Source organism: Engystomops pustulosus, chromosome 10 (genome assembly GCF_040894005.1).
Source record: "Engystomops pustulosus chromosome 10, aEngPut4.maternal, whole genome shotgun sequence".
Classification (NCBI taxonomy): Eukaryota; Metazoa; Chordata; class Amphibia; order Anura; family Leptodactylidae; genus Engystomops; species Engystomops pustulosus.
The window spans coordinates 31,661,810-31,689,111 of NC_092420.1; the positions used below are offsets into that span (position 1 = coordinate 31,661,810).

A 27,302-nucleotide genomic window follows, 5' to 3' on the forward strand; every position below is an offset into this window, starting at 1 on the left:
GACCATGAAGGATCAGATTGTTATCCCCTATTTTGTGGATAGGGTATAACAATCCAACATGGTACAACCCTTTAAGGCCATGTATCATTAGAAAATTGACTCAAATTGCCAAAATCTGTATAGGCTCCCCTCCCCAGAACCAAAACTGATCTACAATGACCTAACTTTGAGGTTTAAGTCTGTCCTGAAGCCTGGAACAGCCAGGATAATATTTAAACTTAAAGGGATGGTCCAATAATGGGCTCCCATAGAGTGCCACGCTCGATCTGTTAATCTCATACCATGCAGTGTCCTGTTTCATGAACCGACCACAGTGCAGAGGATGGGGCTCCGAGCACCATAGTGATAAATGTGATACATGGGAGTCACTTCTTGTCTAAAGAAAAAAACTGTAGCAGAAAACTGTTATCTTGATTACATCAAAGACACAGGGACTCCTTGCATCATACATCACTAGTCCCTGGCATGGTGGTCGGTCTGTGTAACAGGACACTGAGAATCAAGGACCGACCACAGAAATGAGAGCAATGCCATGTGTATAGGACTCATCGCTAAGACTTGTGACCTGTCCTAGAACATCACACTAAAGGTGTGTGAACCAGATGACGGCTGAGACTGTGCTGAGGACATCAAGGCCAAAGAAGAAGGAATCCAATGCATCTTCCAACACGGCAGTCGTCTGCTTCCTTCACATTCACAGAGGTAATAACAACACCCAGAGACAGAAACTTTACAGATCCTACATGAGCAAGTGACAGCCCTTCATGTCCCATGTAAAATGAGATTCAGTTACATAAACATGAACATTCCCTTTAACTCAGTTTCTCCTCCAGCGTCCCCCGCAGCGCAGGACCACACAGCCGCTCTGCTGCTGCTTCCGCTCCATGGCCATGAACTTTGTGCGTAGACCAATCAGCGAGCAGTGACCCAGTGTGGGCGTGGCTGGCGGCCGTGGGCTGGGCCGGTGTGACGTAGCAGGTGTAGTTATGTGTGTGTCGGTAGCAGTGTGCGGAGTGTGACACCGGGAGGGAGCGCGGTCCATGCAGCGGCCGCACCAGGCGCGACCCGACTACTGCTGACTGCAGAGCTCACCTAGCTAAGCCCGCGCCTGCCCCTCACCCGAGCTCAGCTCCTGGCATGGAAGCGGAGAAAATGGACGAGAATGAATGGAGTTACCACGGGGAGGGGAACAAAAGCCTAGTGGTGGCTCATTCACAGGTGAGTGGAGATCGGGGACGGCTGTACACAGGGGATGACTGTGCTCCAGACTGTCCTGCCAGTGCCACTAGTACTGTGTGTGCACAGACTGCCGTACTGTGTGTATATACTGTGTGTCTATACAGACTGCCGTACTGTGTGTGTGTGTATGTATACTGTATGTGTACAGACTGCCGTACGGTGTGTGTATATACAGTGTGTGTGTGTGTGTGTGTGTGTGTGTGTGTGTGTGCGTGTGTGTGTGTGCGCGCGCGCGTATAGACTGCCATACGGTGTGTGTGTGTGTGCGCGCGCGCGTACAGACTGCCATACGGTGTGTGTGTGTGCGCGTACAGACTGCTGTACGGTGTGTGTGTGTGTGTGTGTGTGTGTATATATACACAGTATGTGCGCACGTACAGACTGCCGTACGGTGTGTGTGTGTATATACACAGTATGTGCGCGCGTACAGACTGCCGTACGGTGTGTGTGTGTGTATATATATATACAGTATGTGCGCGCGTACAGACTGCCGTACGGTGTGTGTATATACAGTATGTGCGCGCGTACAGACTGCCGTACGGTGTGTGTGTGTATATACAGTGTGCGCGCGCGTACAGACTGCCGTACGGTGCGTGTATATACAGTGTGTGCGCGCGTACAGACTGCCGTACGGTGCGTGTGTATACAGTGTGTGCGCGCCTTCAGACTGCTGTACGGTGCGTGTGTATACAGTGTGTGTGCGCGCGCGTACAGACTGCCGTACGGTGCGTGTGTATACAGTGTGTGCGCGCGTACAGACTGCCGTACGGTGCGTGTGTATACAGTGTGTGCGCGCGTACAGACTGCCGTACGGTGCGTGTGTATACAGTGTGTGCGCGCGTACAGACTGCCGTACGGTGCGTGTGTATACAGTGTGTGTGCGCGCGTACAGACTGCCGTACGGTGCGTGTGTATACAGTGTGTGTGCGCGCGTACAGACTGCCGTACGGTGCGTGTGTATACAGTGTGTGTGTGCGCGCGTACAGACTGCCGTACGGTGCGTGTGTATACAGTGTGTGTGCGCGCGTACAGACTGCCGTACGGTGCGTGTGTATACAGTGTGTGTGCGCGCGTACAGACTGCTGTACGGTGTGTGTGTATATACACAGTATGTGCGCGCGTACAGACTGCCGTACGGTGTGTGTGTGTGTGTGTGTGTGTGTGTGTATATACACACAGTATGTGCGCGCGTACAGACTGCCGTACGGTGTGTGTGTGTGTATATACACAGTATGTGCGCGCGTACAGACTGCCGTACGGTGTGTGTGTGTGTGTGTATGTATGTGTGTGTATATACACAGTATGTGCGCGCGTACAGACTGCCGTACGGTGTGTGTGTGTGTGTGTGTATATACACAGTACGTGCGCGCGTACAGACTGCCGTACGGTGTGTGTGTGTATATACAGTATGTGCGCGCGTACAGACTGCCGTACGGTGTGTGTGTGTATATACAGTGTGTGCGCGCGTACAGACTGCCGTACGGTGCGTGTATATACAGTGTGTGCGCGCGTACAGACTGCCGTACGGTGCGTGTGTATACAGTGTGTGCGCGCGTACAGACTGCCGTACGGTGCGTGTGTATACAGTGTGTGCGCGCGTACAGACTGCCGTACGGTGCGTGTGTATACAGTGTGTGCGCGCGCGTACAGACTGCCGTACGGTGCGTGTGTATACAGTGTGTGCGCGCGTACAGACTGCCGTACGGTGCGTGTATATACAGTGTGTGCGCGCGTACAGACTGCCGTACGGTGCGTGTGTATACAGTGTGTGCGCGCGTACAGACTGCCGTACGGTGCGTGTGTATACAGTGTGTGTGCGCGCGTACAGACTGCCGTACGGTGCGTGTGTATACAGTGTGTGCGCGCGTACAGACTGCCGTACGGTGCGTGTGTATACAGTGTGTGCGCGCGTACAGACTGCCGTACGGTGCGTGTGTATACAGTGTGTGCGCGCGTACAGACTGCCGTACGGTGCGTGTGTATACAGTGTGTGCGCGCGTACAGACTGCCGTACGGTGCGTGTGTATACAGTGTGTGTGCGCGCGTACAGACTGCCGTACGGTGCGTGTGTATACAGTGTGTGTGCGCGCGTACAGACTGCCGTACGGTGCGTGTGTATACAGTGTGTGTGTGTGTGCGCGTACAGACTGCCGTACGGTGCGTGTGTATACAGTGTCTGTGTGCGCGTACAGACTGCTGTACGGTGTGTGTGTGTGTATATACACAGTATGTGCGCGCGTACAGACTGCCGTACGGTGTGTGTGTGTGTGTATATACACAGTATGTGCGCGCGTACAGACTGCCGTACGGTGTGTGTGTGTGTATATACACAGTATGTGCGCGCGTACAGACTGCCGTACGGTGTGTGTGTGTGTGTGTGTATATACACAGTACGTGCGCGCGTACAGACTGCCGTACGGTGTGTGTGTGTATATACAGTATGTGCACGCGTACAGACTGCCGTACGGTGTGTGTGTGTATATACAGTGTGTGCGCGCGTACAGACTGCCGTACGGTGCGTGTATATACAGTGTGTGCGCGCGTACAGACTGCCGTACGGTGCGTGTATATACAGTGTGTGCGCGCGTACAGACTGCCGTACGGTGCGTGTGTATACAGTGTGTGCGCGCGCGTACAGACTGCCGTACGGTGCGTGTGTATACAGTGTGTGCGCGCGTACAGACTGCCGTACGGTGCGTGTGTATACAGTGTGTGCGCGCGTACAGACTGCCGTACGGTGCGTGTGTATACAGTGTGTGCGCGCGCGTACAGACTGCCGTACGGTGCGTGTGTATACAGTGTGTGCGCGCGCGTACAGACTGCCGTACGGTGCGTGTGTATACAGTGTGTGCGCGCGCGTACAGACTGCCGTACGGTGCGTGTGTATACAGTGTGTGTGTGCGCGCGCGTACAGACTGCCGTACGGTGCGTGTGTATACAGTGTGTGTGTGCGCGTGCGCGTACAGACTGCCGTACGGTGCGTGTGTATACAGTGTGTGTGTGTGCGCGCGCGTACAGACTGCCGTACGGTGCGTGTGTACACTGTGTGTGCGCGCGCGTACAGACTGCCGTACGGTGCGTGTGTACACTGTGTGTGCGCGCGCGTACAGACTGCCGTACGGTGCGTGTGTATACAGTGTGTGCGCGCGCGCGTACAGACTGCCGTACGGTGCGTGTGTATACAGTGTGTGTGCGCGCGCGTACAGACTGCCGTACGGTGCTTGTATACACTGTGTGCGCGCGCGCGTACAGACTGCCGTACGGTGCGTGTGTACACTGTGTGTGCGCGCGCGTACAGACTGCCGTACGGTGCGTGTGTACACTGTGTGTGCGCGCGCGTACAGACTGCCGTACGGTGCGTGTGTACACTGTGTGTGCGCGCGCGTACAGACTGCCGTACGGTGCGTGTGTACACTGTGTGTGCGCGCGCGTACAGACTGCCGTACGGTGCGTGTGTACACTGTGTGTGCGCGCGCTTACAGACTGCCGTACGGTGCGTGTGTACACTGTGTGTGCGCGCGCTTACAGACTGCCGTACGGTGCGTGTGTACACTGTGTGTGCGCGCGCTTACAGACTGCCGTACGGTGCGCGCGTACAGACTGCCGTAGGGTGCGTGTATACACTGTGTGTGCGCGCTTACAGACTGCCGTAGGGTGCGTGTATACACTGTGTGTGTGCGTACAGACTGCCGTACGGTGCGTGTGTGTATGCTCCTTTACAGTATCTATCTTCTAGGTATACTGTGTCACAAGAGTGGAGCTGCATGCTCCTTTACTGTATGGCGGGCATATGTATGTAGTATGCACGGTGTGTAACTAGTGAGTGAATGCAGAGTATACGCACTATTTTGGCTGTCACTAGTGGGTTATTGATGTCTGCTTATTTATATTGTATTTTACATGTACCTATTGTATGTATATGGTTTATGTATATAGTCAGTGCATAGTCCGTTCATGCTGTTGTCCATCAAAACAAAAGTTCTTTTTACTTTGGTCAAGTTGTATGAAAATAAAATAATCCATAATTATCTCAAACACTGTCCCCGCAATCCAGCTCCATGATCCCTCTGTCCGTACGCTGTCTCCAGACCAGGAAGTACAGTGTGCTGGAGGAGCAGGCACAGAGCAGTGGTGGGTCCCTGAAGTGAATATGGATTTTGTATTTTCCTATAGCTGTGTGGGTCACTGTGGATAGTATTTAATTTAGTTGGACAACACCTGTATATAGATAGGTGTGTGTGTGTGGAGATTTCTAACTATCTGTTGAAGCTCTCTGCTGTCTCTGCTGTGACCAGTGCCTGAGCTCGGCTATTCTACAGATTGACAGTTCTCACAGTAAAGAAGCTTTGGAGCCTCTGGTGATTTTAAACCTTGTTTTCTCCAGATGCACAGAGTTCCCCCATGTCTTTTTGATTATAACTGTGGCCCTCACATGTTTACTTTCCATGGGGAAGTACTTGATATACCTTTTTGGGGGGATTAATCATATGCGGTTGTATTGTGTGCAATTAAACTCTGCTCCGGAGATGGAGCAGATCGTTTATAATGTCCCATCTACAGGCAGCATGTTATAGAGTAGGAAGAACTGAGCGGTTTGTTTATGTCGTCCTATTTACAGGCAGTGTGTTAAACAGCCTGTAGGACACTATGTAAGATTGGATCAGCTCCTCCTGCTCTATAACATGCTGCCTGCAGATTGGACACTATGAACAATGTGCTCAGTTCTTCCTGCTATAGGTCAGGCCAGCTCCCTGCCTTATGATGGAATAGTAGCACACATCATGACATGTGGAAGCACATGGGGGTCCCATGTAGAGAAAGGGCAGTGTTACTGCGTTGTGCATGGTGGTATGTTATGTCTCATCACAAGCTCCTCTTAGTACGGTCAGTGCTGGGGCATGGAGCCTGGGAACATCCAGTCCTTAATTATTATCATACATTTCTAGGAGTATGACTAGTCATGTGCAGTAAAAGTTGTATGAATAGACCCTACACAATAGTAACTTTCTAGATATTGCAGATCTGTCGGGGGAGGATAGTGGTTGTGTTTAATACAAGGCTGTGAATCATTACTCACTACATGGATACAGGCTCTTTATGTACTCACTGCTCTGTGTATTTTATGAACATAGTCTAATGGTATCTGCACATAGGATGTATATGCTGCACGGTTCACAAGTCTCAGAAGGAGCAGACGACTAATCTGTGTACATTAACCTGTGCTGTTTATATGCAGAGTATTTCTATCGATGCTGCAGATTTCCGGGTAAAGTCTGTTACAAATCTGCTGCAATATCTCCACGTGAGTCTCCAGCCTTTGCAACCACTGCAGAAACTGTGATCATCCTGAGAATCCATGGAAGTAATTGATAAGATGTGCAGCTTAAAGGGAACCTACCAGCACGATTCCACCTATAAAGGTAGAACGGGTGGTAGGTGGATGTATGGGACATGAGGATAGCCCTTTTTAGAGCTAATCCTCATGTCTCCGCTATCTATTTTAAATCTTTATTGCCCTAATATGTAAATTTTGTAAAGAGGCTACTGGGGTGTGGAGTAGACAGACATGAGGCTACACATCGCGGCTACTCCATGCCCCAGTAGCCTCTTTACTCCTGTGCGGCCACTGCTCCGGAGCTACTGCGCATGCACACAATTCCGGCTTCTTGGACGCCGAAGATGTCAGGGTAGCAGGAACAGAGGCTACTGGGGCGTGGAGTAGCCGCGATGTGAAGCCTCATGTCCGGCTATTCCACGCCCCAGTAGCTTCTTTACGAAATCTGCATATTCTGGAAATTTAAAGGATTAGCCCTTAAAAGGGCTATCCTCACGTCCAATATATGCACCTACCACCCAATCTACCTTTTATAGGTAGATCCGTGGTGGTAGGTTTCCTTTTAAACCAAGTTCACTACATATGTAGGGTATCTAGAACCGTATTTGTTAATGCTCTTATCTTCAGTTTTGACTATACAAAGCTGCAGACCGTATTAGCTATTGGTGTAACCATACCTTTTGTATTTATGTGGGTAGCAGCAGGACTGTGAAAAATGGATTTACATTTCAGGATTGTTTCTGCAGCTCTGGGGGAGTGTTCTCACACTGTTGTGTTCATAGATCTCTGCAGAGAGATCTTGTGCACCAGTTCAGCTAGTCTAGCTACAGTCCTGGAATGAAAATTCATTTTTCACAGTCCTCTGCTACTATCAACCTTTACAAAGGTATGGCTGCACAGATCTCCAGAGCCATTTAGAGATCGACAGACCCAAAATTTAAGTTTGAGTGTGTTCAGAGCGACATGTACATATTAGCAGCTGTGCAGCCAATTTGGCAAATTACAAATATGGCAAATACCATCAATTGGCCTGGGTTGACCCTGACCAGCCACAGCGCAGGACGCAGCCGAACTATGGACCTTAACATTAATGTAATGCCGCAGTTTCTGATTGGGTGGAGATGGCGCAGCCGGAAATGGTGCTGCAAACTTATTAGAAATCTCTTCTTAAGCTGGTGGAAATTACAGTACCAGTTTGTGCCCGCTCATAGACTGGCGCAAGATATCAGCATATTTATGAAGGCTTTCTAATACCAGACGTGTCACTATCTACCATGTGCTTACCCTGTGCCTGTTACTACAGCTCCACCATCATCATCAGGTGCCATGGCTTGTCCTAGGACGACTTGTATAGGAATCTATGTTGGAGGGTGGGGAAATGTCCCTGAAACAGCTTGGAATATGGTTGTTTTCTTCTTGCTTTTTTTTTTTTTTAGATATTTCTATCATTCCTTTCTTGTAAATTGTCTTATCCATCCTTTTTTTTTTTTGGTCTGTCGATCCCATATTCCATTCCTGTTTCCTTGGTGGAGGTTGCTGGGACGCCGCCAGTGCCAAGTTCTCTTACAAACAGAAGCTTTTGTCTCCTGTTGTTTTTGTGTTGGACCCCTTCTGTGGAAGCCTCATTGTATTCTGTCTCCGTCTTAAAATTTTACGACTTGGAGATTTTTTGTGCCTATAAATATTGAATGCCCCAGCGGTAGAATGCTTAATGACAGGTGCGGGACACCCAGATTATCATTAAGTTTAGGATCGAGTGATTGATCATGGTAATTGTAGGCGTAGTGTGAATGCGCTGCAATGATGATCCCGTTGCTGGAGAAGCTGCTGGTTTCTGACTCATCCTGTGATTTACATTTATGTGACTCATTTAGTGATCTACAATAGTTTCTAAACATAAGGCCTGAACTATAAGCTGAAAAACTATATGCTACTAGTGTACAGCTGATGAGGATGGGGGGACTTCATGCTGGGTGGGACATTTAATGATGTGACAGCCTGGATGCTCTACAGGTATCATATAAGGCAGCGATGCCCAAAGGACTGCAGGGCTTCAGCTTACCAAAAACAAACAAAAATACTCTAGACTTGCCTCCAACTTCTCCCTGCAGCTCTGTCTGTTTCTGTTCCTGCCTCCGCACATACACTATGATGCTGAAGTGTTGTGGACGCGTGATGCCGCATGTGTGCACGGGCAGGAAGAGAAGGAGATGGAGCCATATGGGAAGAAACTGAAGGTACCATAAGTATAAAGTTTTTTTTTTTATTTGTTTTTTTTAAAGGTGGGGGGGGGGGGTGTATATTACCACAGTCAGTGTCTCTCGTTTATCATGATGCCTTTTGGTGGTAAATTTCCTTTTAAATAGTACCTTTAAGGCCAACCAAGCAGACAGGGACCTAAAGCTGCTCTTTACTGCTGCATTTAATGAACAAATTCCCCCATACAGATTTTTGGCAAGTTTACGTGCTGTTTTGTATAAATGAGATTTAGTCTATTCCTAGTATTTTCTGAAAAGTTTTATATTCCATTTTTTTTGTCCTCCTCGTGGTAAAATGTTGGAAAAATAACCCACCCCCTCTGTAATACACTAGTTCTCACCATGGCAGCCGCAACACAAAGTGTCATTCACTAAAGGTGTGAAGTAGATACAGGACTAAAATAAAGAGTTCAGAGTAAATTTAGCTGAGCATCTGTCTGCGGCTCGGGGAGGAGAACATACAGTACTGGGCTCTGTGAGGACCTGGTGCTTGGGCTGAGCAAGTTCATGGTGTTACATGGTCAGCACAAGTGGCTGTACTGTATCCATATGCTTTTATCTTTGGACAGAAAGCGCAGTGCTGTAGAGAGGAATCTGATCTTCCCTCAGATACAGTATAACAAGAATAACTGTGTTACAGGCCCATATGGCAGCCGTAAAGCAAATCTGTAAACTGCTCCCTACAAAGTGGTCGAAGAGACGAGATGGCTGCTCCCAAATAAAGAAATCCAAAAAAAAATACTAAAATCAGAGGAAAGGTTTAGTATCTGGATTTAAAGGATTTGTCCACTTCCATCCAATAAATATTATGCTTTTGGGGGGGGCGTGGCCTGATGCCGAGCTAGGAGGACGTGCGCCGCGGAGCTCCCGGGACCCGGCACCCCATCACCCTCCCTAGGCAGCCATCCTCCACCTGTGCCCCCTCCAGCCTGCTCCCCGGTGCCGCGGGTACCTGCCTCCACGCTCCGGTGCCGATATCGCGGAGGTCCCCGGCTCCTTGCGGCCCCCCCGCACTCCAGCTCCTGCAGCTCCCACGTGCCCAGCGCGGCGGCGGGACCGTAGCCGCCCGACATCGCGGCTGCGCACCGGAGCGGTGAGGGAAACCCCCCCCCGCCTCTGGACATACGGAGCCGCCGACCCACTTGAAGGATCGCGGCAGCGCTCCAGTCACCCCTGCAGCCTGCCGGAGGCGACATTCTACTGGACTCCCCTGCGCTGCCTGAGGCCTAGGCGCGCAGGGTTAACCTCTCCCTTGCCGGACTGCAGCCAGGAGTAAGGTAGGGAAGTACTTCCCCTGCTGCTGCCCACTTCTCACCTGGGGACCCCAAGCTGTGCAGCCCAGCACTGAGTCCTCCATACTCCCAGTGACCCCCTGCCCGGGTTCTGTTTTGTATTAACCCTTGCAGTGCCGCTGCAATTTCCCACGTGGGCCCTGATTCTATTTCTGCTAATTACTGGACGCTAGGCTCCTCGATTGTTTATCACTGGCCCCCTCTGCCCAGACGCCATGGGTAACCGGAGGAAGACGGCTAAATTGCTCAAAGCAGCGTCCGGGGTGTCTGCGCCTCCATCGGATGATGAATCCGTCCATGAAGATCCTCCATTCCAGTCCCTGGAACCCCTGGATGCGCAGGACTGCTCCACATCACAAGCCGTTCTAGCACAGATTCAGTCGAACGCTGCCAAAAAGTTGGGGAGATTCTCCCGCACACAGCCCTGCTCTCCTCAGGGGTCCCCAAACTCCTCTCCCTCCCTCTTTGAAGGCTCCCAGAGCCCGCCACAGCTTGTAAGCTATGAAGAGGGCGCTGATCCGCCTGACGTGGCCACTGAACTGGACCGCAAATTTGCAGAGGTGCTGGCGGCCATTAACGGATGCCAATCCAAACTGGTCACCAAGGTGGATGAGCTGCGACAGGACTTTGTTCTTTTAAGACACGATGTCCATAAAGCTAAAGAGCGAATCACCGAAACTGAGCGCAGAATATCTGAGGTGGAAGATGTCCAGAGGCCTATGCCGACACAGATAAGAGAGCTTCAGCGCCAAATGTCTGCATCCATCGACAGAGCGGACGACCTCGAAAACCGACTGCGACGGAACAACGTCAGAGTGGTTGGCCTCCCCGAAAAAGTGGAGGGGTCTGACCCGGTATCCTTTTTTGAAAATTGGCTCAAAAATTTGCTTCCTGCAGATACCTTTTCCCCGTTCTTCACAGTGGAAAGGGCCCATCGTGTGCCATCCCGCCCTGGCCCCCCAGGGGGCAATCCAAGACCCTTCCTGGCCCGGCTGCTGCACTTTAGGGACAGGGACTCTATCCTCAGGGCTGTCCGTACCAAGGGAGAAATCCTCTATGCCAACAGCAGAGTGTCCTTCTACCCTGATTTCTCTGCATCCGTCAGGAAACAACGCGCACAATTCACTGAGGTCCGTGCCCGTCTCCGTGACAAGGGGTATAAATACTCCATGATGTATCCTTCCAAGCTCCGAATTGTGGACGGACAGAAGACTCGATTCTTCACCTGCCCAACCGAAGCACTTCACTGGGCTGATGCAGCTCCACGGGCTCCCGCTGCAAGGCCCGCACCTCCTGAGTGACTGGACTCATATATCCTTTTATCTGATGAGCTATGACATTGCTGGACTTAGTCCTGTATTGATGCTTAGGGGTCCTAAATCATTGCTCTAATTTTCTAATATTGCTCTACATTGGGGCGCACGCCTCGTATATGGTGCCCCATAACTGATGTGCTATCTCTTTTGGTCAATTTGGCCTGTGCGCCACATATGGCACTTATTTCTCTTTCCCCTCCCCTTCCCCTTCTTTGTACCTACTCCCCCCCTCCCTTATCCTCTTACCGCTCCCCTCTACATATTACTCTTCCCTTATCCCCTCCTTTGCTCTCTTTAAACATGGCTGCCTAAATACCTCCTGTTTATATATACTCTGAGGGTTAGGGGTCCCGGGACAAATGGTGTAAGTTTGTCTTGAGTTAGGGACCACTGTTCTATTCTTTGACTGTTAGTGGGTATAGGTCTACACTACTGCTGTTAGGGTGTTAGACAGGGGGTTTGTATTTTTGGGATTGTTAGTTCAGTTCTGTTATATTTGTTATGCTCACTGTTGTCTGTCTGTCTATGTCTCTGTGGTATGAAAGGATGAATGCTTGGTTGCTCACGTCTCCTTCCCCACACCCCTTTCCCTTCCGCTAAGATGTCCTCACTTAAGGTAATGAGTTGGAATGTGAGGGGACTCAACTCCAAATTCAAGAGGGCTCTGATGTTAGACGTCATTAAGCGTCAGGCCCCTCACATTGTATGTATCCAAGAGACACACCTTACGGGTCAGAAGGTCCTCTCTCTGAAGCGGGCCTGGGTGGCTAGAGGTTATCATTCCTCCTACTCTGTCTACGCCAGGGGAGTATCCATACTCATATCCAAAGCGCTTCCCATAGAGGTCATACAGGTAGCACCGGATCACTTTGGCCGGTACGTAGTCATACATTGTGCCTTGTGGGGCTTTACGTTCACTGTAGTGTCGGTCTATGTCCCACCTCCCTTTGATCCAGCTGTATTGCACCTAATCTCCGGTAAACTTGCTTCTATGCCTCCTAGTCCGATCCTCTGCATTGGTGACTTCAATGCAGTCCCTAATCCCTCCCTGGATCGCACAAGCGGCCTAGACACAGGCTCGGTCCGTCTGAATGAGTGGCTCACTTCTCTAGACCTCGCCGATGTTTGGCGTAGTAAACATCCTCAAGAGAGAGAATATTCATTCTATTCCTCTGTGCACAAGAGCTTCTCTCGGATTGATCTGGCCTTTGTCTCCCCTGATATGATGCAGCACGTTGATCAAGTATCCTATTGCCCGCGCAGTGCATCTGACCATTCCGCCTTGCTTATCAGTCTCCTTATAGGCCCCCCCAGCGACTCCCGCTTATGGCGCCTGCACCCGGCCTGGCTCCTATCCCCAGCGGTCCAGAGTACTGTTAGGGCAGCGCATAGCGAGTTCTGGGATGTACACTCAACCCATCCTGATCCTCTTCTAGTCTGGGACTCGTACAAGTCCTCAGTGCGGGGAGCATTCATGTCAGGTGTAGCTGGCCATAGGAAGTTATTAAATGCGCAGGAGGAGAGGCTGACCGCTGCACTGGTGACTGCAGAAAAGGAATATCTAGAGAAACCTACTCCGGGGAATAAAAAGACTTGGGCCCAAGCGCAGAGGAACCATCTAGCTGTAGTGAAGGAGCGCACCAGCAAGCGCCTGCAAGCCAGGGAAGCGTCCATCTTTGAGTTCGGAGATAAAAATGGGAAGCTGCTTGCATATCTCTCGCGGGCTGAACGTCCGTGTGCATCCGTTCCATCTATCCTTGACAGTAACGGAGCCTTGAACACAGAACCCCGGGCCATAAACATGGTTTTTCACGAATTCTACTCTTCTCTTTACAGCTCCAGATTGTCCGCCTCTTCCGTCGAGATTTCCAGATTCCTTGACAGTCTTCCACTTTGGAGGCTCACACCGGCACAGTCATTGGAGCTTGATGCCCCGCTCTCGGCGGAGGAGGTGGAACTGGCCATCCAATCATTGCCCCCCGGTAAGACACCTGGACTTGATGGGCTGGGAGGTGAGTGGTATAGGGATAACTGTGAGACTCTGGTCCCCCATCTCCTTAGCCTGTATTCCGATGCGCTCGACAGCGGTTCCCTTCCTGACTCCATGCGAGAGGCCCTTATTGTAGTTATTCCCAAGCCTGGTAAGGACCCTCTGCATCCCGACTCATACCGTCCAATTTCCCTCCTAAACTCAGATGTCAAAATACTAGCAAAAATTCTGGCAACAAGGCTTAATAAAGTAATATTATCCTTGGTGCACCCAGACCAGACAGGCTTTATGCCAGGGAGGGGTACTGACATAAATATTCAAAGACTACACCTGAATGTAGCAGAGGCAGAGAAGTCTTCAGACCCTGGGTTTATATTATCCTTAGATAATTGCAAGGCGTTTGATTCTGTGGAGTGGCCCTATTTGTGGACCCTCCTGCCCAGGCTGGGTATTGGCCCTCGCTTCACAGCATTGGTTAGGTTATTGTATAACGACCCTAGGGCTAGGGTAAGGACCAATCTTAATATCTCACCTACTCTCCCTATGGCCAGGGGCACTAGACAGGGTTGCCCACTATCTCCCCTCCTCTTCGCACTTGCCATTGAGCCCCTTGCTGTGGCGATCCGTCACTCTGATAGCATTAAGGGCATTGCTAGAGGTTCTATCATTGAAAAGGTATCTCTCTATGCTGATGATACACTTGTATATCTTGGGGATGTGGGCCCCTCTCTGGAATCCCTTCTGTCCCTGATAGAATGCTATGGGGGGTTCTCAGGTCTCCGGGTTAATTGGGACAAATCGGCCCTCTTTCCCTTATCAGATATAGGGGTACGCGCCCTTCCCGTCCCAGTCCAGGTGGTGTCCACCTTTAAATATCTGGGAGTCCAGGTGTCACGCAAGGTCCAGGCATATACAGAGCTAAACATCACACCCCTGATAGCTGCAACGGAATCGCGCCTAAAAGCCTGGTCCACTCTCCCCTTGTCCCTATACGGGCGTATCAATATATTCAAAATGATCTTCCTCCCCAAATTTCTATACCTTTTTCATGCTTGTCCTATACTGCTCCCTAAGAGTCTGTTCAAACGCTTAGACGGCATTCTCAGGTCCTTCTACTGGCAGAGTAGCGCCCCGCGATTCAGTTTAGCGCTGCTTCAGGCTCCCAAGTCTAGGGGTGGACTGGCTGCCCCAGATCTGTATCTTTATTACCTGGCTTCCCAGCTAGTATATGCCCAGTGGTGGATAGATATAGACATGGGTAATGCAGCTACTGCACTGGCTGGTGCCCTGGTCGGTTCCTACGAGGCCCTTACAAACTGGCTGTACAGGTATAAGTCCCCATCTGATACCCCACTCCCCCTACGTACGGTAGCGGTGTGCTGGCGTAGGGCACAATCCCTGGTAGAGCTAAACGGCCCCCCCCCTCTCTCGCCTAGGACTCCATTGTGGCTCAATCCGTGGCTCTCTCACTTCCTCTCCCTCCCGGGCTGGACAATGTGGGGGGCGGCGGGGGTGAAATTTGTAGGCCAGCTATTATCTCCGGAAGCAGAGTTACTCAGCTTTCACGAGTTAAGGGAGAGACATACTGTACCCGATACGGCCAGCTTCCATTACACGCAATTGCGACACGCATTCAAAGCCCAATTCGGCTCCTTCGGCCTGACAGTGAAATTCTCCAAACTAGAGACTCTGATGAGTACCCCGGACCTCCCTAAGCCACTCACTCAGTGCTATGCTCTCCTACAAGAGCAAAAGTCCAGACCGTTTGATAGAGCCTGTGAACGCTGGAGACAGGATATCCCTGACCTGTCGGATGATGACTGGAGGGAGGTCGAACTGTCCTACTTCACATCTGTAGTGAGTGCGAGGGACTTCCTGATCCAATCTAAATTCCTCCATCGAGTATACTTCACCCCTGCTAGACTATTCCGCATGGGAGCAATGCCCAATGATCTTTGCTTTCGCTGTCAGGCTGAAGTCGGATCCTTCCTGCATTGTGTCTGGTCCTGCCCTAGGGTTCTTGTCTTCTGGTCCGAAGTGCTGGAGTTCCTTAATTTATACTTTGATTTCCCACGCTTACTATCTCCCTCTGTGTGTCTCCTCGGCATCATAAACGAAGTTGTCAATGGCCACTATGACAAAATTTTCTTTAGGTTTGTCCTATACTACGCCCGAAAAGTGGTGGTGATGACCTGGAAGGACCAGGAGCCCCCTCCATTAAAAAGATGGATATTACTTATTAACAGCGTCATTCCCCACTACCGGTCCCTGTATGTCAACAGGAAGTGTCCCCAGAAGTTTGACCGCATCTGGTCCAGATGGTGCGAGACTCCCCATACTGCCCTATGATCACGTGTGAGATATACTCCTCTCCATGATGACGGAGACTGAGCGTGCTGGTGTGTGTGTGTGTGTGTGACTGATTGTCTATGTGTCAATAGTTATTTGTGTTGTATCAAGATGTCTGGTTACAATATCTGCTGTCACTTATCGCGGTATATCCCTTAGCTAATATTGAAACGCAATAAGATCCTGTTCAGTACCACGGATGCTATTCAATTATTCTGTATTGTGGGGAAGAAAGTATGTAACAGACAATCTTGTTCTTTGGTTTGTTTATTGCAATTGTTAAAAAAAAAATTTTCCAAAAATTTGCAAAAATAAATACTTTTAAAAAAAAAAAATATTATGCTTTTGTATAATGAAAAGTTATACAATTTTCCAATATAACTTCTGTATCCAGTTTTCTAGATCTCCTCTTCTTGCTGTCATTCAGCAGGAAGCTTTGGTGTTTACTTCCTGTGGATAAAAAGTGACCCTTGGTCGCGTGATGTCACACAGGTGCGCGGCTCGTTAGATCCCTGGTCGCGTGATGTGACACAGGTGCGCGGCTCGTTAGATCCCTGGTCGCGTGATGTCACACAGGTGCGCGGCCCGTTAGATCCCTGGTCGCGTGATGTCACACAGGTGCGCGGCCCGTTAGATCCCTGGTCGCGTGATGTCACCCAGGTGCGCGGCCCGTTAGATCCCTGGTCGCGTGATGTCACACAGGTGCACGGCCCGTTAGATCCCTGGTCACGTGATGTCACACAGGTGCGCGGCTCGTTAGATCCCTGGTCGCGTGATGTCACACAGGTGCGCGGCTCGTTAGATCCCTGGTCGCGTGATGTCACACAGGTGCGCGGCTCGTTAGATCCCTGGTCGCGTGATGTCACACAGGTGCGCGGCTCGTTAGATCCCTGGTCGCGTGATGTCACACAGGTGCGCGGCTCGTTAGATCCCTGGTCGCGTGATGTCACACAGGTGCGCGGCTCGTTAGATCCCTGGTCGCGTGATGTCACACAGGTGCGCGGCTCGTTAGATCCCTGGTCGCGTGATGTCACACAGGTGCGCGGCTCGTTAGATCCCTGGTCGCGTGATGTCACACAGGTGCGCGGCTCGTTAGATCCCTGGTCGCGTGATGTCACACAGGTGCGCGGCTCGTTAGATCCCTGGTCGCGTGATGTCACACAGGTGCGCGGCCCGTTAGATCCCTGGTCGCGTGATGTCACACAGGTGCGCGGCCCGTTAGATCCCTGGTCGCGTGATGTCACACAGGTGCGCGGCCCGTTAGATCCCTGGTCGCGTGATGTCACACAGGTGCGCGGCCCGTTAGATCCCTGGTCGCGTGATGTCACACAGGTGCGCGGCCCGTTAGATCCCTGGTCGCGTGATGTCACACAGGTGCGCGGCCCGTTAGATCCCTGGTCGCGTGATGTCACACAGGTGCGCGGCTCGTTAGATCCCTGGTCGCGTGATGTCACACAGGTGCGCGGCTCGTTAGATCCCTGGTCGCGTGATGTCACACAGGTGCGCGGCTCGTTAGATCCCTGGTCGCGTGATGTCACACAGGTGCGCGGCTCGTTAGATCCCTGGTCGCGTGATGTCACACAGGTGCGCGGCTCGTTAGATCCCTGGTCGCGTGATGTCACACAGGTGCGCGGCTCGTTAGATCCCTGGTCGCGTGATGTCACACTGGTGCGCGGCTCGTTAGATCCCTGGTCGCGTGATGTCACACTGGTGCGCGGCTCGTTAGATCCCTGGTCGCGTGATGTCACACTGGTGCGCGGCTCGTTAGATCCCTGGTCATGTGATTAAATGACCTGATTTTTAGTCCACAGGAAGTAAACAATGAAGCTTCCTATAGAATAACAGCAAGCAGAGATCTAGAAACTCCTGAGCAGTTGATGCAGAAAGTATACTGGTAAATTCTATAAACTTTTTCATTATACAAACAATATTTATTTATTTGCCTATAAAACTACTATCCCGACCCCCACCCCCACACTCAGGTAACGTATGTAATGTCCTTTCTAGAATGATCTCATTGATGTGAACTCTAACCCATTTACTTATACAAAATCTCCTCCAAATTCATGTAAAAATGAGCAGAGAAGAGAACTTCATTAAGATAAGTCTGTTTTAGGGACTGAAGAGGGACACTCTGGACACGCATATCTTCAGTTCTTATAGTTCCTAGAAACATGGTGTTATATGAAAGATAAGATTCTCATATTTCAGGTCACCATCTTCTGAGTTACTGAAACAAGGATACATGGATACACTGCCTGTATCTCCAGGTATGGAGTGACCCTCGTCCTGTAGCCTCTAAACTTGACTCCTCTACTGTAAATATACCTCTTCTCTCCTCATTTTCACATGCCGTTGGATGTAATATTTTTTTCTATAGGGGTATCTATATATTTCATCTAAGATTATGTTTAATGGTAGGGGCTGGTAGTTTAAAGGGGTAAATTTAGGTGACCATTTCCCTGTAAATGTGAGAGACATCTGGGGAACGATAGTAAATGGCCGAAGGCTTTATATAACAATGTTGCTAAGTGATCCCTCTGAATGCCTTGTGACTAATGCTATGTGTTGAATGCTGGAAGCGCTCGCTGTCTGATATATTCTGCACGTTTAGCCTTGGTAGTGAGGCCAATGTAGTCTCTGTGGAAAGGCATGGAATGGATTTAATGGCATGTGGATGAGCCTTCCTGCTACTTGTATGTATAAAACATGTGGATTTGTGGTTAGCAGGTTTGTGTAGTGTTTGCTTCCATCTGCCAGTGTTGGTTCTGCTGTGGCTCTCGGTCTTCCCACTCTTGAAGCTGATATACGCTGGAGGTCGAAATTTAGGAAAACACTCAATTGTCTAAATGTCGTGGTGATTGTGTAGTTATCTCATGAGTAAACTACAGGCAGTTTACCGGGTTACTTATAAGACGGGTTCTTAAGTTGAATTTGTATGTAAGTCGGAACTGTATGGTTTATAATTGTAGCTCCAGACAAAATTTAATTTTTTTTGTCCCTGTGACAATTGGATTTTCAGCATTTGTTGATTTAAAGCGACCAAGGATTATCAATAAAACTGCATTAGAAACACCTTAGGGTGATGCCACATTTTCAACGCATTTTTGGCCCATTTTTAAGCAGTCCGTTAAACGCATAAGTATTTTGAAAGCGCATGCGTTTTTAACTAGTTTGAATTAAGATAATTGGTCAAACATGTCAAAAACGGATGCATTTTCAAAAACTGATGCGGTTTTTGACAGACAGCTTAAAAACAGGCCAAAAAAGCGTTCAAAACGCCACATGTGGCATCACCCTTACAGCTCATTGCAGCCTGTGACTATTGTAAAGCATCCTGAGAACTTCACCAGAGGTCACAGGGGGCAGGTCTGTCTGTAAATGGGGGTCGTCTGTAAATGGGGAGTCCTTAAGTAGGGGTCTAGCTGTATATATTTGGAAGCACAGAATAAAATGGTAAATGAGTAATTAGTACGTTTTCAGATACCTGCAAGTTACTGGTGTTAATCTGGCAGCCTACCTTTCTAGTTTGCACTGGTCATTCAAAGTCTGTGGCTTCTGGAATATTGCATCTTTACAACACCACAAACTCATGTAAGCCCCCCAAGAAGACTGGCTACCCTCGTAAGACAAATGCAAGAGAGGACAGGATAAATCTGAGAAATTCCATGGGTAATTGCTGCAGCTCAGCACTGAACAGGGTAAGGATGGTGGCCCAGGTGGCATTTTGAACCCATTTTTAAGCATCCGTTATCTTAAGATAATTGGGGAAAAACGCATCCGTTTTTTTAACGGACTGAAAACGCATGCTTAAAAATGGGTTCAAAACTCCATGTGTGACACCACCCTAAGGATCTGTCTGGTCAAAAGGTGTCTCAATGTTTTAGAGCAATTAGACTATAAGCCCACACTTCAGTGACAAAACTTCTCATTAGCAGAACAAATCAAAGGCTAGACTTTCCTTTAATGAGGAGCATGTTGTGTGGACAGAGTAGAAGTGGTCCACTGTTCATTTTGGTGATGAAAACAAATTTAATTTATTTTCGTCTGATGAGAAACTTTATGTACGTTGACAAACTGGGGAAAGACTGACCTCAACTGTGTACGAAGTCAGTGAAAAGTGGTGGAAGAAGTGCCATGGTTTAGGGAATGTTTCCTGCAGCAGGAGTTGAGTCTTTCATACAGCTACACGGCAGAGTGAATGCAAGTGTGTGTCAGAACTTTCTTCAACAGCACATGGTATTTCCTTACGTTCATCACTCAGTCAGCAATTTTCATGCAGGACAATGTCCCTTTACACAGAAAAAAGGGTTAAGAAGTTTTTTGAAACAGAAAACACTGAAACAATGAAATGGCCACAGCCCACAGTCCTTAACTAAGCCCAAAAGAAAACCTCTGGAAAATCCTTAGTGACAAAGTTATGGCCAGGAAAAACATAATGGTCACAGAACTGTGGAAGAGACTGGAAGAAGAGTGAAACTAAATCCCACCAGAGCAGTGAGAGACTAGTGGTGTCCTGTGGCTGCAGATGTGCTGAAGTCATTCAAAGCAAAGGCCTGGACACCACCTACTGTTTTATCTCTGCTACAGTCATTGTGCTTCTATAATTATGGTCTTCATCGCATATTTTTGCAAAATAGAGGTTTTCTGTTGATCTACTTTGGTAATTTTGTAAAACACTGTTTTGGTGGCATAGTGCACCCACAAAATTTATCAGATGTTGATCAGTGTAGATTACATTATTTTTGAAAAATTGAGTGATCATACATTGTTCTCAAATTTTGATCGCCAATGTATAAATCTATCTGGTTTCTTATCTTGTATAGTTGTAATTCCTCACTGATGGCTATATAGAAGCAGGTCTACTCTTCCATTCTGCTCTTTCCAACAGGGAAAATGGCCTACATACAGCTATTTGTAGACCAGGCTGTGAAGGAAGGGACAGAGCGTGCATGTCCAGCAGTAGGTAGATGCACACATTGCTATACACGTCATTCACCAGGTTCTTTCTCTTTAAGCTGTTGACTCAGGATTTGTGAAGATTTTCCGTGTGGATAAGGCCTTAGGTGGCCAAAACAGACACACCTGGGATTTTGTATAATATTATAATCTCATATTTCTTAATAGGAGAAAATGCAGAAGAAGCTGGGCAGACATATTGAAGGGGTTATCCGAGGGCAGAATAAAAATAATTGTTGGCCGGGATGGGGGTTAAAAATAAAACAACAAAAAAAACTTACTTGCCTCCCGGCTTCCAGCGCTGTGGTCTAGGCCGGTTGAGGTGGCTGGCCACATCTGGGGCCAAACTAGGTAGTCTCTGGTGTGTCGATGGGGTTTTCATACAACACATGCTATGGGTGGACCGCAGGAAAAACATTGTAATCCTGTTGATCAAAATTTTACATTTTTATTTTTTTGGGAACCCAAATGTGGTCGGGACAAGCCCCTGCCCTGCAGCCTTTGTGTCCCGTTTCAAGACCCATCATAAACTCTGCATGTGAAGCTGACCTTGGGGTATGTTACCGCAGGAAGCAGCTAACGGGGGATATTTCTGGTTTCGTTTCACTTGATGTAATATCAAAGGGGAGATCCTCCTTTTTTTCCAATTGGACTCCAAAATAGTGTTTCTAGGTGCCACGGTTCCAGAGAGATGACGTTTGAAGTGAGTCCCCCCCCCAGTCTGGCAGCTGAAGGTAGAAAGCCTAAGGAGCTGCAGAAGACGCTTTGCAAAAATATATTCACCCTCTGCATCTTGTCTCTGAACCTGGAAAATGGTGATGAATTGACACTGTACATATTTATAACATATTTTGGTAAAGGTTCATACATTTTTGCCACTTATTTAAAAGTCTTCAATGGAAAAAGTGCTAAAAATATTTATCTGATAATTCTATAAAAAGTGTTATTACCCCTTCACTATGCACGCTTTAAAGGGTGCATGGAGAGGAATCGTGGGCTGAGCCTTCTCCATACAGGGTTGGTGTTTGCTGCATATTGTAGCAAAAACCGACCACTTTCACCCCCGATCACAGGTGTTAACTATTTACTCCGGCAAATCTGCCAGAGGCATTCAAAATGTTGCGACGCATGGGCGTCACTATCTTGGATGTGATTCCTGCCACCCGTGATGTCATTGGCGGGGTCTGGATATGTTGCTATGACGGCCTGGAGTCTTATACGAACTCCAGGACCAATCATTCAGACTGGTCTGTAAACCGTTTCCCGAGGAGCAGCTTTCAGATCAGTAGCAAACTGGCCATATACTGCTCACTAGGGGAGCTAAAAACTATAACAAAAGAAAAAAAATAATAAATAAAAACTAAAGTTCAAACTCCCCAATTCCATAGTTACATAGTTTATACGGTTGAAAAAAGACACATGTCCATCAAGTTCAACCAAGGAAGGGAAGGGAAGGGATTCAGGAGAACTAAACTGACACAACAATAAACAAATAAAATTGTAAACCTATTCGGTATTGCCACGTTCCAAAAACTGCCAATCTATCAAAATAAAGAAATGGTTATTTCCGGCCAAGAACTCCGTAATGGGGGGGGGGGGGGGTAGTGTCTATATGTCCGAAACGGCACTTTTTTTCAACATTTTGAAACGCATAAAAATTGAATAAAAGGTGATCAAACGGCTGCATAGTCACCCCAGGTCATTAAGGAGTTAAATAAATTGATACTTTTAAGTCAAAAAAACAAATGAAAAATTGTTATGTAAATTGTAGGAGCAGAACAGAACTGCAAAAATTGACCTAAACTTTCTGGCACCGAAGACCCTCAGTCACAAAGGGGTGAATCTGAGTGATTTTGTGGTTTAGAGTTTTCTTGTTTTCCTTCTATTACACTGGTTGGGGGGAGATTTGGGGGGGGGGGCGGCGGGACAATCTTTCCACATACCGTAATATGCAATTTGATAGTTAAACCACTTGAGATTAGTGCTCAGGGATTTTGCTGAACGGTTTATATTTAATCTGATTACTTTACATTCATTCCCTGGAATCCTTTTAATGGTGATCTGCATATATTAATGAGCGTTGCTTAATATACCTGTAGGGTGTAGGTGAGCCAGAATACTCTGTGTGTGTCTTGCAAATCTGCTCTAAATAGAATTTTCCTAATGGTATTATTAGAATCCATCTTGTTCCTTGCTGAAGCTTTGGTAGGTTGCAGGACTGGAAATTCCTTACGAGCAACAAACTATATGTTTTTTTTTGTTTGTTTGTTTGTTTTTTCCTTTTCTATTATTGGCCCTTTACTATTGTATCTTGGATGGTTCAATGAGCGCTTATTCCCCACCATGGCTGTGTGTCAGGATTTTGGACTGCAAACCAAGCACACTGACATACTGGTGTGTGCCCCATCTGGCAGGATCTTCTCTTCTTTTAGCTTCTAATGGCCTGGCTTTAAAAATTATGCAAATAAGAAGCTAAAAGAAAAGATCCTTCTAGAGGGGCACACACCAGTATGTCAGTGTGCTTGGTTTATAATCCTTCATCCTGGTGGTAGATCAGGTTGGTGGTGGTGGGCCCTAGTGGTGGGCCCAGAGCAGGCAAAGGTGATAATGGAGGGCCCAGAGCAGGCAAAGGTGATAATGGAGGGCCCAGAGCAGGCAAAAAATATCTGCTCAGGTCCCCCCTTTTAGGTCTTCTATTACTGCTCTTTGTCCGGTCACTGGTGAATACAACCATCATCACCACCCGGAGAAGGAGGAGACCAGGTATCACTGAGTGTATCCGCCAAGTAACTACCCGGGCTTCTGCCTCAATGAGTGGCCCTATCCCTGAAGGAAGCAATTATTGGCTGCCAGTAGGGTGTGGGCCTCAAGTTGTCCCGGCTTTAGATGGTGTATATTTTTGTCTGATGTGTGGTCAGCAAGTGAGATTTTTCTGCAGACTGTGGGGTATTATCCTGGGGCTTGTATTTTACTTGCACAGCAGCTTCCCCATATTTGCTGAGTGTGGAAACTGCTGGGCATCCTAAATAAAGCCCTGCGTGAACACTTGGAAAGCGACCTAAACTGTGTCCGCGCTATTTAGTACCTTTAAAAAAAACAAAACCACGCCATCCAGATCAAGACCTGTCAGTCCGATCGGAAGCATGTTCTTTGTCAGATTTATTTTTTTGAATGTAGAAACCTATGGGAACGTTACAATAATTGTATTTTTTTTTCTGTTCTACAAACTTAAAGGTAAGTTTATATGGCTTAATCTGATATGAACATCAATGGAGGGTTCACATACTATAGAGATGTAAATCGGGACTTGAGGACATGCTGTGACCAGGGGTGGATTAAGACTGACATGGGCCATGGGCTGTATGAATATTATAGCCCCTACAAATCTGGAATTCAATTTCTACATATGGTTCTAGAATCCGGTTCTCGTGGCTGCCCCCCTTCTGCCACTTTCAGGGTGCGGTCACACGGTGCGTTTTGGTTGCGTTTTGAAATGCATTACAACAGCTGGGGAGAGGTGATTTGCCTAATTACATTTGCATTTACAAAATGTGATGTTAACACATGGATTAACAGGGTTTACATTTTGTTAACACATATCGCATACAATATTTGTACATAATACCACCATTAAAAGGGTGAGCGTGTTTTGCAGCAATCTGCATGTAGTTCTTGGATATTAAAGTAACAACCACATGAGTGTCAGGGCACCGGGTTGCCCAGCAGCTGTGTGTTCTGATACTATCGTAGCTGCTGTAACTTTTTCACCTTAACTTTGTATCAGACAGTTTTCTCTCTCCATGCACCTCAATGAGCCTTGTCTTTAGATAGATTTCAGTAGCATCTAATCACAGAATTCTAGAGACACCCCTCAAGACCTGTTGTCCCAGAGATCCAGTCTTCCAGGAGGTTTCAAGAATTAGATCCTTATGTTTTTCCATTATTTACATAGCATAATAATGGGCAGCGATTCGGGAAAGCAGAGTGATCTGGATAACATAAGAGACGCTGAGACATGCCCCTGCTGGATTGAGAAATGATATAACGTATATAATATCCTGTTAGAGTTGTAATGTTCTTGTACCTTCTGAGTGTGACACAACTCTTATCACGTGGCTTTCCTGAGGCTTGTGTTCATAGATCTTGTTATTTGAGATTGGAGTCTACGAGAGAAAAATCATTAAAACCTCATCAGGCAGTTTTGTGCTGTCTACTGTCTCGGGACTCCACAAACTTGAGAATAAGTTTCTTCGTGTTCTTATGTTTGTGGCAGTAAAGTGTTGGCTCTAACCAGAAAGAAACTGCTTTAATCTTCCCAACCAACTCAAATATTGTGGGGGAGATTTATTGTGCGCAGGTGTATGATAGTGGCCAGAAAAAAAGAATTTTTTCATTTGAAACTCCACAATCAATTCTTGTTCTGAGAAATGAGGGCTATTTCATGTGACAATTTGCCAGGAAACTAAAGATATCCTACAATGGTGTGTACTACTCTCTTTAGAGAGCACAAACTGGCTCTGACCAGAGTACAAAGAGAAGTGGGAGGCCCCGCTGCACAACTAAGCAACAAGACAAGTACATTAGAGTTTGACTGTAACGCAAAAGTGCTCACTGTGCCGATCCAACTTGTGGGAGGGGCTTCTGGAAGAATGGGGTGAAATTTCTCCACGTTACTTCAGCAAATTTAACAGGGGCTGCAATGCTGGAATTGCAGCATAGGGAGTATCCTTTGATTTAAAAGCAAAGTTTGGAAGGAGAAAATTATTTTTTCAAAGGTAAAAAAAAAATTATATTTCAAACCTTGTCAATGGTTGGACTATATTTTCTATTCATTCTGTAACTCATTTGAAAAATAAAAGTCTGAGTTTTAATGGAAAACACAAAATTGTCATGGTGACCCCAAACTTTTAATGTCAGGCAGGTACTTGGCGGCAGCCGCCATCAATCTCACCCCTGAAAGTGGTTTGGGGTGATATTTGCGCGTAAATCTACCGGTCTTTGCTAATGCAAAACAGAACACCAACTGATCATGATAAAGGTAACTTTCACTTTTTTGGCTACCGGGTGAACTTGCCTGTTCCTATACTATTACCATTTAGCATATTTTCATGTCTGATTCTCTGTAACGTGTAAGGGTGCTGTCACACATTTGCGTTGTGATTGCGTTTTGTAACAGAAACACAAATGCACTGGCCCGCAAGACCCCGGATGCCGATTGCCGAGCGCATGCGTGTGCATACAAACTCATATATGCATTTTCAAAACTGAATCAAAACGCTAACGTTTGACCAGCCATGTGGTAGAAATAGCGGCAGCTCTGAGCATTTTATGGGAAGACTTGTGAATAATTTGCTAATAATGAACCATTTACATATAGAATTAATTCAGGCGGTCCGCTACTTAAGAACACCCGACTTGCAGACGACCCCTAGTTACAAACTTCCCTCTGGATGTAATTTACTGTACTTTAGCACTAGACTACAATAAACAGCTGTAACAGTTATTCAATGTATCTGTAATGAAGCTTTATTGTTAGTTCTGGTTCTTATGATAACCCAACATTTATGAAATCCAATTGTCACAGAGACCAAAAAATTTTGGCTGGGATTACAATTATAAAATACACAGTTCCGACTTGCATACAAATTCAACAGAACCTATCTCGTACGTAACCAGGGGACTGCCTGCTCAGTGCAAAATAAGTTTACAGGCCACTAGCCATCGTAAGTTTTATTGAGTTTCTCACTAGTTATAAACAGATCCAAACATTTTAGCAAAGTCCATATAACTTCTTTCAAAAGTAGTATTATTGCATGCTTGAAGACTTAGTGAATACATCAGTATCTCTAAAACAAATCGCACTGAAATTCCTCTCGAACCGCACCCCTCTTGAAAACAACCCCCCTCTGTGAATCCCCGGAGTGGAGGAACAACTTGTGGCCATGTAGGAAGTCTGCATACGGTGCGAGTTAATTTTCCATGGATTCTGTGCTACCACAATTAACTTCCCCTTCCCCTTTTCTGTCAAACACGTCCTAAATCTTCAGTCAATCCAGCGAGTTAAGTGCTGTCTCAAAATGTATTGACAAATTCTATGGGGAACTTTCACTTCGTAAAACTCTATGTGGATGGTGAAAGTCCTTCTGTGGGGTACTCAAAAATCTTTGCCCTGGAATTAGTGAGTTGGACCCAATGTCTGCCCTAAGAGGGCATCTTTCAAATTTTTGGGGCGTCTATAACAAGCTAATTGTGGGTTTTTGGAAGTAATTTACCGTATAACTTAATTTCTGGTTGGGTGAAACGTGGGGAAAAAGGAATGCGAAGGCCTGCTATTCTTTTTTTTATAATTCCGTTTATTGAGGACAGACAACAAACAGATCAGTACATAAGATGGCAGCATTGTACATGTCAATAAAAAAAAGAATAGCACATGAAAGTCGCGCAAGCTTAACAATAAATTTTTACAAACATAACCAATCCGCCTGTCTGTCATTTTGTTTAGAAAATTATAATGAGCTGTCCCAGATAATCTCCGGGAGAGCAGCAACAGGATGTAAGAAAGAT

The 27,302-nt window shown here is 47.5% G+C and overlaps 1 protein-coding gene across 2 annotated transcripts in view; it reads left to right on the forward strand.

The window, feature by feature from the left end:
* The first annotated feature begins 934 nt into the window (after window positions 1-934).
* The window catches only part of IPPK (inositol-pentakisphosphate 2-kinase), a 56,915-nt gene continuing 30,547 nt past the window's right edge, over window positions 935-27,302 (forward strand). Inside the window, exon 1 of one of the 2 annotated variants that reach the window (XM_072127579.1) lies at window positions 935-1,218. In XM_072127579.1, the coding sequence (XP_071983680.1) occupies window positions 1,138-1,218 (81 nt within the window). In that variant the 5' untranslated portion in view covers window positions 935-1,137. Of the gene's footprint in view, window positions 1,219-13,166; window positions 13,453-27,302 lie in introns of those variants that run through there. The other variant, XM_072127578.1, reaches the window with a different exon arrangement.